We start from the raw sequence: 20,032 nt of genomic DNA, 5'->3' as shown, positions 1-20,032 counted from the left end.
TTTCAAATGGATAAGCACATGATAACAAAAATACCCCGAGGACGAAATTAACTACACATGAATTAGAAATGCTTAAACAAAACGTAGCCAAAGTATGAAAACAGATGTATATCTCTTGTTTTATAAGATTTTAACAACCTGTAAAAAATAATATTTTGCCAAATTTTATGACCCAAAATATGAAATTCTTAATTCACCATAGGTGTTTGTTGGACTAAACAAAATTAAGAGACTGTCACCCAATTCTGCACCTGCATCAAAAGTTCAGACCACAAAATATTAATACAGGGAAACTATTCTCAATGATGTTGTTGGATGCCATGTTGTTTACAACATGTGAGAGAAACACAGTCAGGGGTTTGATTTGTGTTGTTGTAGTTTAGCTGCAGATGGGTGGTGTTTTTTTGGGTAGAATTAGTTTTCTTGTGATGTTATGGAATGCAATCCTATATGTCTCACATGTGATCTAGTGAAAGAACTGTGAAAAAAACTGTGAAAAACTCCTTTCAAAGCTTCAAATAATTCAGCATCGGGGCCGGACTGATGGTGATGTGGGTCCTAAGGCAAAATGGTTATTACCCCCCCTCCCACTAGGGGCGTATCCAGCACTAAAATGTGAGGGAGCAGTGACCCCCAAAACCCCTTGCCACTACCCACTGTCAGAAATTAAATATAACAATGGTTGAACTGTGTACAGGCAATGCTTGAACATGAATGAAGTAATCAAGGAAGTGAATATTTTACAGTTTGCATGTTTGCAGGGATTTTGTGTCTTTGCAGTTTTAAATGCTGTTAACATAACAACACGCCTAGAATATTGGAACAGACCTTGCGTGCAAGTGTACTGAATATTGTGGATTTGGTCAGGAGGCTATTGAGGTTAGTGGGTGCTCTACTGCTCTGGGCCCTCGGGTATTGCCTGATTGGTCAGTCCCCTTGTTCAGTGTATTAAATCACTGAAATCTTGAGTGGATTTTTGCATTCTCTTTCTTTTTGTTTGTAGGTACCACCCCTCAAGTATTGGCCCCTCTTATAGCTCAAGCCTTACACTGGTGTGAAGAATACTCCAAGCCCCTCCTCGTACCCCGTTCACCCTGGCTCCCGATACCTGTCAACCCCGTCATCACTAGTTTCAGAGTGGACGGGAAGGTCAGTGACATCAAGATATCGAGTGACAACCAACGACTCTACTGTCTGGTGGATAACTTTGCCATCAGCGGTTACCAGTTAGCATCCCAGAAGAAGATTTGGCAGGAGTTTATGTCCGACCACGTGGTCACTTGCTTCGGGCTGGCTCAGAACCATCGTTTCTTGGCTGTCGGTCTCAACAAACCAGGCCTGATCATGTGCTCCATGGAGACTGGGAAGAGACTGCACAACTTTGAAGAACAAGAGGGCCCGATATCGTGTCTAGTCATCAGCCACGACTCAAAGAGGATCGTGACAGGTTCAAAGGACGCAATGATTCGAGTCTTCGACGTGGAGAAACGATGCATGGAGCAGAGCTGGAGGGGGTCGGCCGAGATGATGGTCGCCGTGGCGATCAACAGCCACGACGACGTTCTGATAACAGCATCTGCGGATTGCATGATCAGGGTATGTTACTCCAACAATTAAACTTTTGTGTTCAGGAGGTGTTTGTTATCGGCCACAATCATTTCTGTAAGTGAATTTTCTTATTGGAAATATCATGTAGAGAATTACATCCATTCTGAAAGGTGGAAAAACCTTTTCCAATTTCATCCAAAATTTTCGTTTTGTTGTGAAATTTTGAAACTTCTCGGTAACTAAATTTCCTTTGATCTTTTGTACTAGCTTTGTTTAAAAGTAGAATACTGAAAAATGTGGTATATATATCTTAAAATCCCATTTGCAGTTGCTTTCCTGGATTAGTTGTGACACACATCACATGGTATCAAGGGCCTACTTCCTGGTATTTAGGATGGACTCAGATGCAGGGGGCTTTGAAGGCTGCATTTTGTCCAGCTGCTGGCCTAACATTTCCTCGTCTTTTTTGGGCGGGGGGAGGGGACCGATATTTGTTTATCTTTTTTAACTTCTAGTTCTTTCTTCTTCTCATTTCTGCATTTGTTGTTCTTTCATGTAGACATGGAGCCTGGAAACTTTCTCTTTACTCGATGCAATGGACGGCAAAACCAGCCCAATATCAAAGATGATTCTCTCAGCCGATGATAACTTCATCCTCGCAGGTTAGATAAAGCATCTTCTGATGTTTGTTAAATCTGTGTTTTTAACTTAGTGTGCATTCTGCATTTAATGTGTGCGAAGTTTCTTCATTTTTCCTTGAAGGAAGACATTTTGATACTAAATGAAACAAGCTATTATAAGGTCTTTTATGTTAGATCTTATGCACAAATATTCAGGAAGATTATTGGAAATTGCCAATAAACCCCTGACTGTAACATACCAACCAAAGTTAGTAGTTACATGGCTGTATTTGGGCCCCTTCAGACGCCCATCCCACCCCTACCCCTCTTCCATCCCCACCTTAACACATCTGATACCTCCCTTCCCACTTACAAGTAACTCTTGTTGTTTGCCTGGATGCTTTCATTTATTACTGATATGAACCTTGTAAATTGTTAATACAGAATAGATTTCCTTAGTGAACAATGTAGCTTTCTTAAAATGGATTTTTCATTCCGAGACTCATTTGCAAAAGTCAGCAGCTGGCACCTGTGTTAAATACATTTCAAATCCATCTTAAAAAAGTTTTATCACAAAATATTATTATCAATAAATGTTTCTGTTTGAAATGGAAATTGATTGATGCTATGGTCCTGTTATCCTAACACACACAGCATATGAAGACGGTCACCTGCAGATCACATGCCTAGCAACTGGAACAGAAATTTACTCTCTAGAGGGACACAAAGATAAGGTAAATGCATATTCATAGGCTAATTTATAATTCAGATTATATACCTCGTCATTGTTACCACCACTCCCTGGTTCCTCTCACCTTTCATCTGCAGTTTGGGGCAGAAGCTCATCGAAGTGTACGTAAGACGTAGCGGCAACAGCAGTACAACGTAGCAAGTAAAAAGTAGCAATATTTGGGAAATAACTGTTTTTGTGACAGTATTGATGTGGTAAAAGCAGCTCATTAAACTATGAACAACATTCTTAAAACTTGAAGTAGGTTCTCCATCTAGAAAGCTCTTCTTGTGGTAATACAGATGTTGTTATAGTTCTCCCTCGGACAATCAGGCCATATATTTTGGTTTACACTGTAGGAGAGATGTGTAGGTTTGGTGAATAGAATAGCAATATGTACACTGTGGGAGATATGTGCAGGTTTGGTGAATAGAACACCAGCGTTGGGGGTGATAGCTTCTTATCATTTTACCTATTTGGGGGGATTTAGTTACAATGCAATATGAATTTGATGAAAACAACTAGTCGTCCGCCGACAGAAATTTGGTCATCTCTGACTACCGGACCGACATTAAGAAAGACTGGCCCAGCGGTTGTCATTGTGAAAAACTGGTACACCAATAAATGCAATTGGTATATTATACTCCACTCTGTGGTTTATAATAAGTGGCAAATTGAATAATTATGCGATGCTTCTCACAAAGAATCTACTCTCTTTGCAGATTAAGGACTATAGCATTGCACCAGAAAGTTCTCACATCACCGTGGTAACAATCAACAATGTCTTGCACTTATACGACATCAGCTCCGGGACCATCACACAGTCTTTCAGCCCCCATGGAAGTAAGACCGAGGGAGTGGAGATATCTCACGACGGTCATTTCATCGTGACCGCATCTGGTACGGGGGAGGTCAAGCTGTGGTCAACTCCTCGCAAGAATCAGGGGGATTACGAGATGGCCAAGCACCACGAGAAAGTAACATGTATAGGTGAGTCAAACGGTCCTCCCAAAATTGTATGTAGTTCTCAGAGTCAGAATTAATTATGTTTTTGGGCTGAAAAATATCGAGAGGATATCTGACAAAATTCACCTTTGTTCCTCATTTTCAAAGCACTTTAAAATATGCTGTGTTTGTAGGGATGTCTGCCTCTTAATTTCAGCAATCAAAGTTTGTCCTTGAACGAAGCTGGCGAAAATGAGAAGGGAAAAACCGATGATAAACCATGATTTGAAGAGCATCATACTTGACCAATATACCTACCGCACCATAATAAGAATAATAATAATAATACTTTTTGATATAGCGCATTATACCGACGGTCTCAATGCGCTTTTACAAGAAACAAAATGAAACATATGTCATATCTTTTGAAATACTATTTGAAAAGTAGTGATTTTATGATTTATATTTAACTTTCTCAGCAATGTCCAAAGACTGTACTTTTGCGATATCTGGTTCGGCAGACTGTACTATGAAGCTGTGGAGTTTAGATCTCTGCCAAGTCATACACACATTCTCTGACCATGAGAAACCCATCACTTGCCTGGCGTTAGCGGATAATGGCTCATTCGCTGTATCTGGTAAGTCTCGCTGCAAACGTCACCTGTGTAAAACCTGTGTAATACCTGTGTAAACATTTAATTGAATTTCCACTGCTTTGTTATACCCTCTTCTGTCTATGGGAAACTGGTTTCATTTTCATGACTAAAATGAGAAAAATTTTATATATACGTTTCTTGAAATTGTGTAACACTGCCACCTATTTCTCACTAAAGTAAAGGTTTTATTCTCTATTAATCTGAAAAATGATTTATTCTTACCGAAAATGCAATGAGCTGACTGTTGAATTAAATTTAACCAAGTGAACCATTCTAAAATAGTAAAGACCAAACTTGGCATCGTTCTGGATGATTGTGTGAACGTTGAGCACAAGATTTTTAGTCAGGGGGTGATAATGTTTAGTTATTAATAGAAAATTGACTGAAATTATGAATAATTTAAAATTCTTAGAACAGGCCTTGTACCAGCCTTGTGGTCTACCAACAAATCTCTCCATCCTTTGGATGGTGTTGCTCCAAATACCACCATTTCCTTGCATGGAGTTTGGGGTGAAGTGGCTGGGGGAGGAGGGGGGGTGGATGGCAGGGAGGGGTGCCAGTTTCATTCATTAGATTCAGATGTTAGCTGCAGATTCTGACCCACATAACCATAAGATAAATTTGTTTAATGCTCTGCTAGAATTTCCCCCATATCATGTTTGTATGTTTTCATGTTGTTTTGTTCATTGTGTTCAGGTTCTGAGGATAAGACAGTGAGGGTTTGGAGTACAGAGTCGGGGGTAGTGGTGGTCTGTTTCTCGGAACATCAAGACACCATCTCACAGGTACTCATCACCTCGGACAATAAGAGAATCCTGTCGGCCGACTTCAGTAATTACATGAAGCTATGGAAGGCAGAATCGGGAGAGGTAAGTCCCGTAAAAAAAAAAAAAACAGTCATTCTTATCAAATTGCTCCAAAATTTATATAATTGATTTTTTATAAAACAGTTGTTCTTATCAAATTGCCCCAAAATTTGTAAAATTGATTAAATGTACTTTCCAAGCAGTTAATACTAAATTACTCACATACATTTGAAGGGGTGCTACAAAAATATAAGTGTATTTATGTCACAAGTAGATGCAATGCTTGAAGGGGGTGTAGACCAGGGGTACTGTATCAATTTTCTACGAGGACCGGAGGACTCTTGTCCAACCATATTAAGAGGGAAATACTGTTGACCTTTCAATATTTAATAATTGCTTAGTCAACAATCTGAAATTGAGTTTTAGTGATGTAAATATTCCTTATAGTAATTAATAATTATTATATCGTCCTTAAAGTTGATTTAGTTTTTTATATAGTTCAGGTTGCATAGGTCATTATTAAGCCATTTTCTAATACTCTCTGTTCGAAGAACAAAGATCTTGTCTCACTACAAGAGTATTTGCATATTTTCACTAAATATTAGTTGGTGAAAACAATTTATTTATCACACAATGTCAAAGTTTAAACAACAAAAACAACCCATTTAGGGAGGTATATTACTTCCACAGTTATATGCTACGACAGTGTCCTAGGCCTTGGTAAAGTATTGATATAAATATTTCCAGCAATATCATCTGTGTTGCTATATGTGTTAAAGTTGTAATGTTCACACTGGCGGAGGAATAGATAAACGACACACACGGTTTGGTCCATCGACCGCATTACGGGAGATACTGCAATGCCTTTTTTTTCTTTTCTTTTTTTTCATTCATTTATTTCCAGTATAAATATAAATATTTATGAACAGGACATATTTATAACACGGCCAGCTCTGTTCAGCAATGTCCCTGTCTCTTCCCCCCCTTTAGGTCCTGCTGTCATGTATGGGTCCATCTGCCATGGTCGTCCTCTCCCCGGACAACAACTTTGCGATCAGCGGCGACTGTAACGAGCTGATGAAGGTCTGGTCGGTCGGAAGCGGAGAGTCGGTGAAGACCATCAACCACGTACAGAACATCACCTGTATTACAGTCACCAAAGATGGCCAATTTACCATCACTGGTTCTGAAGATATGTCCCTTAAGATATGGGAGACACAGACAGGGAAACTAACCCAGGTACTGCCCTCCCCCCCCCACCCCCCCGCCTCTCATGCCAAGCACATCCTCATCTTACTCTTTCGTGTGTGTGGGTGCGTTTGTTTCGTATTCTGACCGAAGACTTGAACAAAAGAATTCAGGTCCTCGGTTGTGATTTCTAAAGAATCACCACGTCCTTGGAAGAATTCTATTGTATGGGGTATTGTTAAGGTTAGGGTAAGTGGATTTGAACAATGGAAAATACAATGGGGTCCTCGGTCTGAATGTAAAACACAGGTGTGTGTGTGTGTTTTTCTAAGAAGAGTCATCGGTTTAACACGATTCCATGAAAATTTGCAGATCATCTTTTGTATTTTATTAATCCACAAGATACAAGAATGTATGAGGACATATTTCTTTCAAATCACAGCTTTCATTTTTCTAAATTCACAAAATTAGTGTGAAAGGTTTATTCTACTAGACAAGACAGTGCACATATCAAAGACAGTGTTCTTATTAAACAGGATGAGATGTGATGCATTTCATCATCGTCTTTCGCTCTTTGAGCTCTTCAAATGTCAATTTATCAGTTTGAAGAAGATCCGGCCGGAATCAAAACGTCAGATCCTACAACTTTATAGATTGACATACACAGGTGTTTTACAAAAGATAAGCAGTTTGCTGACAACTAGTTTTTCTTCTCCCTCTCTCTCGCTCTTCTATCCTCTAATTTAGTTTAGTTTTATTAATACAACATAAGTTCTATAGTTAACATAAAATACTTAATCAAAAAATAAGATGGTTGTGGGAGAAAGTGCTCCTGATGTGCACAAATGAATAAGATATGAAAATCTTGTAGAATTGTAGAATTGGTTCTTGATTCTTGGTTATTTTTCTGGTAAAGTCTCTTGAATTAAATTTATTGAATCGTATATAGATGGTTTTCTGTTGACATATATCTAAACAAGAAAGTACTATACAACAGCCTCTTTTTTTGTAATAATTATCAGATATTGGCGGGACATGAAGAGAGGGTGTCCTGCGTGGCTACAGCTGATAACAATCGTCACGTCGCATCTGGATCTGACGACAAAGACCTCATTATTTGGAACATGACTACGGGAGAAATTGAGAAAACTTTGAAAGGTCACACAGGCTCTGTGACCTGTGTGAAATTGACCGGTGATGGATCTGCTCTTGTATCAGGTAAATATCAGTGTTATTTCTTCAGATTTGTCGGGAGGGTGGGCCAGTCAGTTTTACCGGTACGAAACCAGTGCATCGCAGGGCCAGTGGCACCAAAGGTGTTACCATTTAAAAGCGCGAGGTGGCCATTCCTCTTGGTTGCTGAAAGATTCTACTGTCATCTGAGTCGCCAAATGTGCTGTTCTACGTTAAGGTCCCATTGCTGCTGACTGGATCACTAATACCAGTAACAATTTATTCCCCAGTCCACCCCTGCTACAGGTTAAGGAAGAAGTCATATAAGTTCCACTCGACACATAATAACTTTTTGATTCATTAACTGGAGTTTGCAGCCATTTTCTACTATTTAACAGTATAATGGTTTTCATGTTTAAGTTATGTGTAGGGTGACTGTTTAGAATGAAAGGGGTAGAGATAGGGCAGAATGACCCTGTAAGTAATTCTTACACCAATGGTTTTCACACATGCATGGTGCACCAAAGGGGTAATTTCAGCACCACTGAACATTGGTGCGACTCCTGGACCCCAATCTCAAACCAGTATCCGGGTCCCTTGTGGGAGGAAGACTTAATTCGCATTGGATATCTCTTGGTGGGCTTGTAGAGGGCTTCCATGTGTTAGTATTATAGTATCAGGAAGCCTTTTATGGGCTTAACATTTCTGAGTGGGCTAGCAGTGGGTGTATCCTTTCTCTCTCTTGATGGATTTTTGATGACAGTGGGCAAATCTAGTAATATTTTGTTTTAAGTTTTCATGAATATTCATTATGCAAGGTTGTTGCCTCATTTTCCTTTGGCAGGTTCCATGGACGGCACTATTCGGGTCTGGTCCTTACCCAGTGGCACCATCCTTACCAATTACTACATGAACATTCCTGTCATGTGCTTTCAAATGTCCTTCGATGGTAGTTTCATCTTGATACAGCTCGGCCAGGGCGGGGCTACGCCGTTACTACGGTTACATAACAGTCCTGCTTCAGAGGTCAACTCACAAAGTCAAGTTGAAGTAGATGTTAACGAAGGTAAATCCATAATTTTTGTTGTCGTCTGCGAGTTGTCAAATAAAGTAATACAGGGTTTTGTAAGCAGTTCACTACTATGGTCACAGTTGTAATATGCTTGGTAATTGCCTTGCCAGCCTTTCATCTGGTCTCTCCTACCCTTAAAGTGGAAACCCACGGATGTGCTTACCACATATTGTCTGATGAAAGTTGTAGTGGTCTGGGGGAATGGGGGAATTGGTCAAAACAAGGTTTCCTTTTTTCTACGCTTTTGGGCATAGAATTATTTTGATGGGCATCTACATGAAGGTGATAGTGACTTATAATTCCATTTGATTTCAAAGATTTTGTCTCTTGGACATTGGTATTTAATCATTTGTCCTCACAAAAGTTGAAATGAACTTGATTGTCTCCATTGGTAAGGGACTTACACATCTAAATATATCAGAAATTCTTAAAATACAACAAAACTTAAAAACAAAGGTATATGTCAGTTGAGATAAACATTAATTGGTTTACATACTAATTGAATATTTCTTGGTTTTACATTTATTTAATTTTTATTCACAGAAAAAGTTTGTACCATCTATCTAACTTGAAATATTTTGCTTTCCCTTTTATCCTCTTGTGTGCTCTATTCCTGATTCATTGATCAGCAAACTTACACATATATTCTCTGATATTATCATTGATAATATGGTAGTGTTTTCATAGTATTTACGACCAAAGAATTTCAAGGCTTCCTTATATACTAATAAATCTCTTTTGTTTTTGCTTATTTTGTTCAGACACCACTTCGGCCCTCTCGGTACGACCTCCTCTTCTCCAGAAACAGACCTCTTTGCAGCTCTCTAACCTGACCAACCGTAAATCGACTTCATCGGCTCCAGAGGTAGCCCGCATCAAACCCATGATTCAAGGAGGAGGGGGTAAGGGACGGAACCAGAGCTACACGGACATCAGTAACAGGGAGAGTGGAAGTGGAGGAGGAGGAGGGGGAGGCAGCGGTGGGAAGAAGAAGAAACAAAATAGTAAATCTGGTGTCTGTGCCATCTTTTGAGCCGATCGGTGAATTGCGGAGTTAAACCAGATTGTCTGCCAGATGCAATCATATAGGTTGTGTCTGTTTTTTTGTTTTTTTTCTCCAGCTGTGCGTGGCTGAGTTCTTGGATAGTATTTGAAAATGGATAGTATTACAGAGGGGAGACCCTCCTTCATCATTCAGAGTCACATGGGCGCAAGGATGGTTGTCGGACATAGATCGAGCCAAAAACGGTTGCATATTTATATCGTACAACACAGCTTGCATCACCATACTCGGTGTTGGCAGAACAGTGTGCTTTGCATTACGGTCGCTTACTACTAATGTAAATATAAAAAGGTCCATCGAAGTATCTGTTGCGTGGTATCTGTGTATTATTATGATTATATGTGAATAAGTTTATACTGTATAAAAACAAAAAATAGAAGAGTACTTTAACTTGCATATCTGTGGACAGCAGCTTCTGATTAAATGGTTGGAAGCAAAAACCCTTCTTCATCTTGTTATTTACCAACTCTAACCACACAGCTCATTAATACTAACTACTTCAGCAAGATTGTGTCATATGTTTTCAGCTATGAATGTTAACATGAGTGAGTGTTTCAGTGGCAAGACAAACTTCTACAGCTTATTATTACTAAAACGTCAAAAAAAAAAAAAAAAAACAGAGTTATTTGTGCAATATTTTACTGTCCTAAGCCTCTTCTCTACTATATTTTCATATGCAATGGTCTATCATGTTTAGGACATAATTATTTATTCATTTTTTTTTGTATTTTTGTTTTATATATTATATTTTGGGGGTGTACTATGATCAATTGTTTAGTAGGCAAGGTATGCCAATGTTACATGTTACTCCATATCCTACAGTATCTCACTTTGACATTAAACGGCAGCAAAAGAAGGAACTTTCCTGGTGAAATACCTCCCTTGACATAAGTAAACCACACCAAGAATCCTCAAAATAATTTCTGACCTCAAGAATTATTCAGACATCATGAATATGCAAACACCATGAATATTCAGACACTATTTTACTCTATCCTCCAAGGAATTGATTAAAGACTTTCTCGATTATCAGACAATGCTATGCACACATCATGTAGGTCAAGATGAAGATCTTTGAATTTTCTTTTATTCCCTTTTTCCTTTTTTAATTTCTTTCCAATTTTTAAATAACGGTGTGCTGTAAATTGGACACAATTTGAAAGGCGTTTGAAGGTATAGACTTATGCATGTTTCATATTGAAGTAATCAATTAATTTATGATATCACCTAACTTTACTCGTCAAAAAACCATTAGTCTTTCTGGCATGCCAATCTTCCCATCCCTCCTCATTTCGCCCTGCAACTCCCCTTTTCCACCATTACCCTCAACCCCCCTCCCTTTTTTTTTGTTCTTTACTGCTCATTCTGAAAAATCTGGTTTGATTCAATTTGAGACAAAGGAAGTTAGTTGTGCTTGACAAAGGATTAAAAAAAAACCTTAATAACCACCAGAAAACTTTGTCTACCATATTTTACTTTTCTTTAAGGTCACAAATTATATCTTCTTGTTTTTCATTCCACTATTTTCCCTATTTTACTCTCTAATTTTACCTGTTTACCTCCTTTTTGTTGATATTATTAATTCCTTAAAATGCTGCCAGGAAGACTTATCATGCTTGTATTGTTTTATTCTCATATTTTTTTTTCCCTGTAACTTTTGTCATTGTGAAGAAATAACATGGGTTGACGTCTAACTGGTTTGAATAATTTTATTTGCTCTGAAAGTTTCGGTCAAATTTAGTTTCACGTTTTACAATTATTTCTTCTTTGTTTTTGCTTTGTACAAAACCATGACGATATCAGTGTATGTAAATTTATTAAAATGTTTGGATTGTACAAAGACCAGAGTTTCTATTCTAGGTTAGAACAATAGCATATTATTATTAATTAGTGGAACAACCAATCAATCATGATTTATATTTGAGTTATATGAGATTTGTATTATAAAGAGTAAACAGATTGCAACAAAGGAACCATACGTTCATTATTTACCTTGTATAAGTACTTCTGTAAACATGATAGAGTTGGGAAGGAAGAGCTGGAGGTTTTATGGGGGGGTGGGGGTGGGGGGTTGATGCTTTCATGACTAATGAGTACAAGACAACAGTACCAAGAACATTCCTTTAGCCCTCCTCTCTGTTCATTGTAGGGCAGGAAAGTTGAGAGACGAGGAACTTTGTCCGTGAAAATAAAGAAATCTGTACCAATGCTGAAAAAATGGTTTAGGGTACGATGGAGGGGGAGGGGTGGCATGTTTTTGTGAGGATTACATGTGTTTTTGTAAGAACCAATGATAGACTATTCCTAGTTAAGGGTCCAAATCAGTGGGGAGCCAATGTCTGCAGTGAAACAAAGCTTGTGCTTTCATCAACTTTTCCATTTAAATACAGAAATCTCTAAAAAAAAAGAATTATGAATCATACAGTTAAATATACCAATTAATTTTAATGTTTTTTTTTTTCCTGCTGTAAAAGTTGTCGAAAAATGGCATGTGGAATTTCTGGAAGCTAACCATGTCAAAAAGCATTAATTTTTTAGCTGTTGTAATGTAATTGGGTTGATCAATGAAGATTTATAATCAAATTCTTTTAAAGATACTGGATCTGCAAAGAAGTTGTTTGGTTCTCTCAATACATGCCAAACATCTCACGGTTACCGACCACCACCAACCACCGCTAACATTAAGTTAGACATCATATTCTCTATAATTTATCGATTTCTGCACATCTGCAGATCTGGTCACAGGTAGTTGCTATAGCAACCCAGGAAGGAGTGCCTAGGTCTTTGAAAACACCGGGCCAGTTCAAGTAGAAGTTGATTGAATTAGCTTGCAGCTTTTTGATCATTTAACCTTGTCAAATATATGTGCCAAAAATTGGAAGTATACAACAGTAAAGTTTGTAGTATGCTTTAGAAAATACCAGACTGCCTTGTTTTTTGGGGATTTGGAATTTGGGTTAGACAATTTTTAGCAGACAAAAATTGGAATTTTTTCCCCCTTGTGTTCCATTCTGTCCCCCTCCCCCGACCCCCAAATGATTTATTTGATGTATTTCCACTTGTGATTATAATTTTTTTAAAGTTATGCATGAATTTATATAATTTGGTTGACAAATTTATCTATCAATATTCATAATATTATCCATCAAACTTGTAGTTGTGAAATTGTGAGCAAAAAATAAAAACAAAAAGCAAGTGTATTAAATCATTCATCTGACATTCCAAACAAATTGGTTACCCTTGCAATTATTTGGTCGACTACAGAATTTTTATCCCCCATCAAATACATAACTTTCTTGTTTTTCTCTTCATTTCTCTTAATAATATTTTTATTTCCTTGCTTTACATTTAATATCGACAACAACAAAAACTGACTTAGCTTCAGCCAGACCATCGATCTGATAAAATTAAAATCATTTACACGAGATAATATTCATAAATTTTCTTAAATATACAAAAAACGTTAGATCAATATATCATAATGCAAGACTTTTTGCAGCCAGAATTGCATATCACTAATATTCACATAATAAACATACTCTGTCAATAATATTAGTCCAATGATAAAAGCAATAAATTTGAATAACCTTAGGAGCTCCAACATATCGATGTTACTACTGTAATTAGCAAACTGGTAGGGCAGGGCACTTTAGGTTTGGGCAATTGAGTTATCTGATTGACAGGTCCAATGAACAAGCTTTTGAACATAACCCCACGCTTTCCATCCTTCAAGCTCCCACCCCTCCCCCTCCCTCACCGGGCAAAAACAAGAACAATGCAAACATGGCTGCCACATTATGATACAGTGTTGCTTAGCCTTGGTAGGGTTGTCAACAGTAAACAACAATGTCCGGGGGTCTTGACTGAGTATATTTATGACAAGAGAAATCGGTGTCAATTCATGACTTGGGTGCCATGCCTCCTGAATGTTTAGTTCACTCATATGTTATAGGTTTTACTACAATTCGGTCGTGTTCATATAAAACTATCAAAAGACATTTACTTGATGAAAAAATGTTACAAAAGTGCATCTTGACTGAAATAGTTGAAGCAAAGGGTTAATATTTGACAGGGAGGTTTTTGTTACCGATGAAAAGTGAAGCAGGTTTACAATTTATTACTCTTTGGACAAACTTTTACATCCCTTTGACATGATAAAAAGTACAAAGCAATAACACACGATGGCTCAATTTAAGATTCAAGCCGGTAGAAGTTAGGACATGGAATATGAGCCTTGAACTCACAACTACAGATAAATCAATTCTTACAAAACTCCTTTTCCTTCCCATTTCGCATTCTCCTAAACCTCAATTGCACCTGGTAATTATATCAGATCAGGAGTAGATCTCTGAGGTGTAGAGGACCGTCTTCATTGCAGGACACAGGACTGTGTCATCGCAGGACTGGGACAAGGTGTACAGGAGAGGGACAATGGGTACAGGAGAGGGACAATGGGTATAGGGGAGGGACAATGGGTACAGGAGAGGGACAATGGGTACAGGAGAGGGACAATGGGTACAGGAGAGGGTGCGGATCACAAGGGGAGTGCCAGGGAGAGACCTTCTGGGCGATGGGTAAGAGAGGAGCAATATAAATCCAAACATTCTGAAACCATTCAAAGTACATGCTACCCCCAATTGGGAGCACTTTCCATGACTGTTCAGTTAGATATGACCAGTTATGATTGCAATATTCTTTTCTCACCCAGTTAAGACCCTACTTGGATTGGGGGGGGGGATGGAGTAATATGCACTCAAGATATGTATTTGAAGGTGAGAGGGGGAATTGAGTAATATAAACCCAAGATATGTATTTGAGGGGGAGGGGGGAGGGGGGAGGGGGCAGGGAATGGAGTAATATACACCCAAGATATGTATCTGAAAGATAACCCCGTCCTGGTCAACCTTCCGGTCACCTCAAAATATCTATGTAAGTGTTGATGCTGTTACTAGTTCTGTACCCACCCAAACTCTGTTCAAGTAACATATATGTTCAGCCTCCCTTCAGTTAGATATGACCAGTTATGATTGCAATATTCTTTTCTCACCCAGTTAAGACCCTACTTGGATTGGGGGGGGGGGGGAATGGAGTAATATGCACTCAAGATATGTATTTGAAGGTGAGAGGGGGAATTGAGTAATATAAACCCAAGATATGTATTTGAGGGGGAGGGGGGAGGGGGCAGGGAATGGAGTAATATACACCCAAGATATGTATCTGAAAGATAACCCCGTCCAGGTCAACCTTGCGGTCACCTCAAAATATCTATGTAAGTGTTGATGCTGTTACTAGTTCTGTACCCACCCAAACTCTGTTCAAGTAACATATATGTTCAGCCTCCCATACATATTAATTGACTAAGACACTGACTAACATGAGTATTAAACTTATATAAACATTTATGAGTAAAGGCCGTCACCTACAACTAGTGCGAGTCCTCACGTGAGCCATATGTCAATTTTCACACGTTTCTGACTCGTCCACATTGTCCGTTTATCCCTTTTAATGCCAATTAATAAATTATAATGCCATTAATACATTAAGGCCATCGACATTAATGCCAATAGTAATATATAATATCACACAAATTTGCCAAGGAAGTAATCCACATTTTTCAGCACAGGTAACATTCAGATCATCCACCTTACAAGTCATAAGTACTGGTATAAAGGTGTAACAGAACAAAGCATTCCTTATGATATACATACACTACTGCACTAGGCTTTACTTCATAAAATGTTTCAATGTAGACTATTAAACAGTGTTAGATAATTTCTTGCAGTAAACTTCTTCTTTTTATAACACCCTGTTTCACTAGACATACTATTTCTGGTAACACCATCAAGCACCATTAATTCTATATTACACAGTACCGATAACCTCAAAGCTATTTGGTCCACTGTGTCCCAGGGACCCTCTCCCATGGCCCATACCCTTATGTCCACCTCTACTGTGAGAGCTATAGCTACTGGCCCGGTCCGACGAGTCGCTCTTCTCATCGTTACTCTGAGGGCCCTGTAGCCTGGCTTTGACGGTGACCTCTGACCCACTTGACTGGTCACTAGCACTGGACGGTGGCTTACAGTAGACCCCAAACACAGCCGATTGTTCAGACTCTGTGACGTTCTTGCGAGGCACCGGTCTGATGATGACTGACGTACTACCAACAGAGGAGGAAGGTGGTTCCACCAACTCCTGGTTAGGGGTGGGGACACCATTACTACGTCCCTGCAGGATGGAGGACCGAGGGGAATTAAAACCACTGTCACCCATGCTGGATAAACTTTCAACTCTCTTGTGACTAGAATGAAGCGGTGGAATTCCTGCGGTGATGTCACCTCCGGCTCTCAACGAGCCGTTCACGTGGCCACTCGATTCCACTCGACTCCTTGAAGTGAGCTGTGAGCTAGTTTCAGAATCTCCGATACTGATGTAATCGTGGCTGCTAGCGCTACTCGTTGCTGAGCCCACTCTCTCAAAGTAACCTACTTTCACCTTGCTCTCTAACCGTCTATTAATCTCGTTTTGTTGCTGATCGTTGACTTCCGCGACGACGGGGACGTCGTTGCCGCAGCTTGCTCCTGGAACGTTGAGAGAGCGGCCGGCCTTGCGCACTTTCTCCTTCTTGAGTTCGTCCTTCATCAGTTCGTCTATTTCCTCATCTCCATAAAAGTCGCCGTGCACTGATTTACGGAGGCTCTGCGGGGATTTGGAGCGGATCTTTAAGCTGCTATCGGCAGCAAACGACTTTGGTCTGCTACGGTTGATGGCTGCTTCCGTCCTCAATCTCAACTGGTTATTCTCCTTGTAATTTAATGAACTCGACTTCTCTGGCAGTACTGCCTTTGACTTCTCCGTGATGCTGACCTGCTTCGTGGCGGGAGGTACTGTCACCTCTCCAGGTTTACTGACAGGTATCGCTCGTCCTGGTCTTCGAGCCATCTGATCTTGAGACGGCACAGATTTGGTGACTATCTTGACATCTTTAGGCATGCTCACGGCAGACAGATCGTCCGCGTCTAAATCGCTTAACTTGGCATCGGCGAAGACTCTTGCCTGCCTGCGTTCTTTCATAGATTTGGTCTCTTTGCTCGGGTACTGGTCCAGCTCCTTCTCCTCGTCGCTGGTCAAGCCCTGGAAAGGCTTCGGATTAACCGGTCTGGAAGATTCCATGGAACTGAAGAAATGTTTGATTTTATCTTCTTTGCCATCCCTGCTTTCCTTCGGCGGTTTCTTAGTACTCACAGTCTTACAAACCTGTGACTGCTGGGAGACCGCCTTGGTTCTGTAACGGTTGTCGTACATTTGGGTCGGCCGAAGAAACTCTGATTCGCTTTCTGGCATCGATTCTTGGTTCATGTCCTGGTATTTTTGTTGAAGGCTGACCGCCGTCATTGTCAGCCTGCCGTGGTCCAGTCGATGTTGACCGGTGCCGTATTTGTTACTGTCCTTAGGTAACGATTTCCTCTGTTTGGATGGCGAGCCATCCTTTTCTCTATTTTTCCCCTTTTTTTTCTCCTCCATCTTGTTATCATCCTCACATTTCTTATCCTTGTCCTTGTCCGCGTCCCTGTCCGCCCAGTGTGCATAGCTGAAAAATGGATCATGGACGTCCGAAGGTGGAAACTGACCGGAGAAAACGTGGATTTCAGTTTTTGGAGATGTTTTGACTGGTTTCTTCTGGTAGCTTTTACTCAACAGGCGGCCCAGACAAGACTGCTTGGCCTCGTTGTCGGAGGTGATGTACCCGGCGTCGTAGGCGTCCATCGAGGCCACTCTCATCGAGTTGGTGCGCTCGAAATTATTCCTGCTGCTGCCGTTGGCATTTCTCCGTTCCCTCATGGACTGACTCCGCTGAAATGCGGTCCTGCTCTCTGGTATACTACCCAAGGTTTGATTTGCGGGATAAGAGGTCGGCCGGGAGGCCTGGCCAGTTTCATTGATAATGGTTTCAGGGAGGGTATGTTTAGTTAGCACTCCATCTTTGTACATGAGATATATTTTGTCATCTTTCGGCGGCTCCTCCACGTGATTCTTTGTGGGCTTTAGATGGGTGGTGATAATGCTTGCTTCGTCTATATCGGTGGTCAATATCGATTCTGTATCGTCCATGCTCAGTATATGGTAACCGGTCCCGTTGTGCTCGATCTTACCCTCGTGGATTAGATACGAGAGACTCTTGTGAATAATCTCCGGAGATGGCACCGGCATCTTGGAGTAACATTCGGATAACTTCACTCGAATGCCCTCCTGGGTGGCATTCAACTTACGACGATTCATCTCGGAGACGATGAGGCACAGAACTTCTGTGAGGGGGATAAACTGGGCCTGGGGGACAGGGTTCAGCTCAATACTTGGTACATCTCCTGTAGAACAATAAAAAAGAACAACGAAATATATTAATGGAATTCTATCTAATATAAATAATCCATACAAATTAATACATTATCACTTTTTGGCTGACGAGGACATTAAGTTATGCAATGTCTCCTTATCCCTCCCCCTCCTCCCCCTCCCTCTTCTCCCAAGAAAATGCAACAGGCATTGAAAATACAATAAAACACAATTCAACAAAACTCTATGATTGTCATAACCAGTGAATACTATTTCATATTCTCATCCTGTTGCCATGGCGGCCACATTGAAGTTTGAGCTTTTCATCTGCTTTACAAACAGCAAAAGAAAAAAGCAGAACTATAGAGGCACATTACTCAATCTATAGTACTTTTCGTGCGAATAACAGAAAATTCTAGTTAACCGTGAACATTGTACTTCTGTCAGGTGGAATTGTCTTGCTAATGACAAAATTGGAAACGATTTCTTCAGCTCCAAAACATTCACTAGAATTCAAAGGTAAAAATGAGTCATTGCTCAGTTCCATTATAGTCTTGTTTTTTCTGGCAATGAAGTGAAAATGGATAAATATATCGGAGGAATAATAATATGTACGAATTAACAACCGCGGAGTACTGTCGGTCGTAAATTTGCAGTTTTGCCAGTGTTCTGCATGCTATCAACAGGATGGAACATGAAACGTATTAAAAACGGCCTTTCGCATTTACTTAGTAACGAAAAAAGAAACTAAATGCAATGCAATGAAGGCGACAGTCAAGGAGAGATTGGATTATCTATTTTGGATATTGAATTCAACAAGATTACGTTAACCCATGAATTACTGTTTAAATAAATGACAGTAGTTTTAACAGTTAGTGAAGTCTGATGTAACTCTGTTAAATATTGTTCAAATGTGATATATTTGTCTTCAATCTATAGATACGATAGATAAACAAGGAGGGAATAATTTATCCAGTATCACAACGCCAAATGCTAAAACAAAATGACATGTCTCAAGATGTATAGCACTTTTCTACACAGGAACTATATAGTACTTCAAAGAGAGAAAACTTCAGAGCCAAACTTTGAACGTCGCCAAATTATTCCCTGACAGATGAACTGTTAACTGTGTACTACAACTACAACTTTAGCATTCTCATAGCTACTCTATATAAGTGTCCAGTGTTTTCAAACTTTATATCATTTTCAGTTGATTTTGAATTGAGATATTTTTTTTAGTCATAGTTGATATTTAGGCTTTATATGACAAACACTGAATCATCAACAGTCATAGCAACAACTAACTGTTCTCCACAAACAAGTAAATAAGCTGATATTTCATGTGTGTAATACTCTCTTTGCTCTGGACAATTAGTTTTCATTATCTTGTCTTTTCTTGCTGGTGGTGTGGAGGGAGTGGGGGTGGGGGGGTGTTAGTGGGTCATATTCTTAACAAAGATAAAACAGCCCAAAGAATAATCCACCAAAAATCTCACAGGTATCATCTACAGAAATTAAATTAAAATGTGAAAATGAACTCATTGCTGCAAATTTACATTTCATAGTCAGCTACATTGCTCACATATATATTTGTGTGTGTGTAGAATATTTTGTAGAGTTGTGGAAATTTGGATAGAAGTTCCCTCTGTTTGTTTGTTTGTTTGTTTGTTTCTTGATTTTTTCTATGTTTTCTACGGGTACTTTCACAGTTCTGTGCTCAGTTTTTTCCTTCACATTGAGTGACCTGATCACATCTAATCATCATCATTAGATATGAAGAACAATACAGGATGGTTAATTTGCTATTTGCTGAGTTCTGTAATTTTCCATGATTATAAATTCAAAAACTTACAAGTTTGGATATCTACGAGTGACGAGCTTACCTGTCTCCCCACAA

At 39.5% G+C, this 20,032-nt stretch overlaps 2 protein-coding genes across 4 annotated transcripts in view; one reads left to right on the top strand and one right to left on the bottom strand.

The window, feature by feature from the left end:
• The window catches only part of LOC139968677 (NACHT domain- and WD repeat-containing protein 1-like), a 129,281-nt gene extending 118,124 nt beyond the window's left edge, over positions 1-11,157 (top strand). For all 3 annotated transcript variants that reach the window (XM_071972949.1, XM_071972951.1, XM_071972952.1), the window contains 10 exons: positions 1,004-1,596; positions 2,108-2,210; positions 2,823-2,902; positions 3,621-3,888; positions 4,323-4,481; positions 5,196-5,368; positions 6,296-6,544; positions 7,516-7,711; positions 8,511-8,732; positions 9,500-11,157. In XM_071972949.1, the coding sequence (XP_071829050.1) occupies positions 1,004-1,596; positions 2,108-2,210; positions 2,823-2,902; positions 3,621-3,888; positions 4,323-4,481; positions 5,196-5,368; positions 6,296-6,544; positions 7,516-7,711; positions 8,511-8,732; positions 9,500-9,771 (2,315 nt within the window). In that variant the 3' untranslated portion in view covers positions 9,772-11,157. The remainder of the gene's footprint in view (positions 1-1,003; positions 1,597-2,107; positions 2,211-2,822; positions 2,903-3,620; positions 3,889-4,322; positions 4,482-5,195; positions 5,369-6,295; positions 6,545-7,515; positions 7,712-8,510; positions 8,733-9,499) is intronic.
• Positions 11,158-11,309: 152 nt separating this feature from the next.
• Positions 11,310-20,032, bottom strand: part of LOC139968679 (uncharacterized) — a 41,095-nt gene continuing 32,372 nt past the window's right edge. Inside the window, exon 2 of the mRNA XM_071972954.1 lies at positions 11,310-18,167. Coding sequence (XP_071829055.1) covers positions 15,664-18,167 — 2,504 coding nt within the window. The 3' untranslated portion in view covers positions 11,310-15,663. The remainder of the gene's footprint in view (positions 18,168-20,032) is intronic.

This window comes from Apostichopus japonicus, chromosome 6 (genome assembly GCF_037975245.1).
Source record: "Apostichopus japonicus isolate 1M-3 chromosome 6, ASM3797524v1, whole genome shotgun sequence".
In the NCBI taxonomy this organism is placed as follows: domain Eukaryota; kingdom Metazoa; phylum Echinodermata; class Holothuroidea; order Aspidochirotida; family Stichopodidae; genus Apostichopus; species Apostichopus japonicus.
Note: the sequence above shows the minus strand (reverse complement) of the source record. Positions and strands in the feature narration are given on the sequence as shown.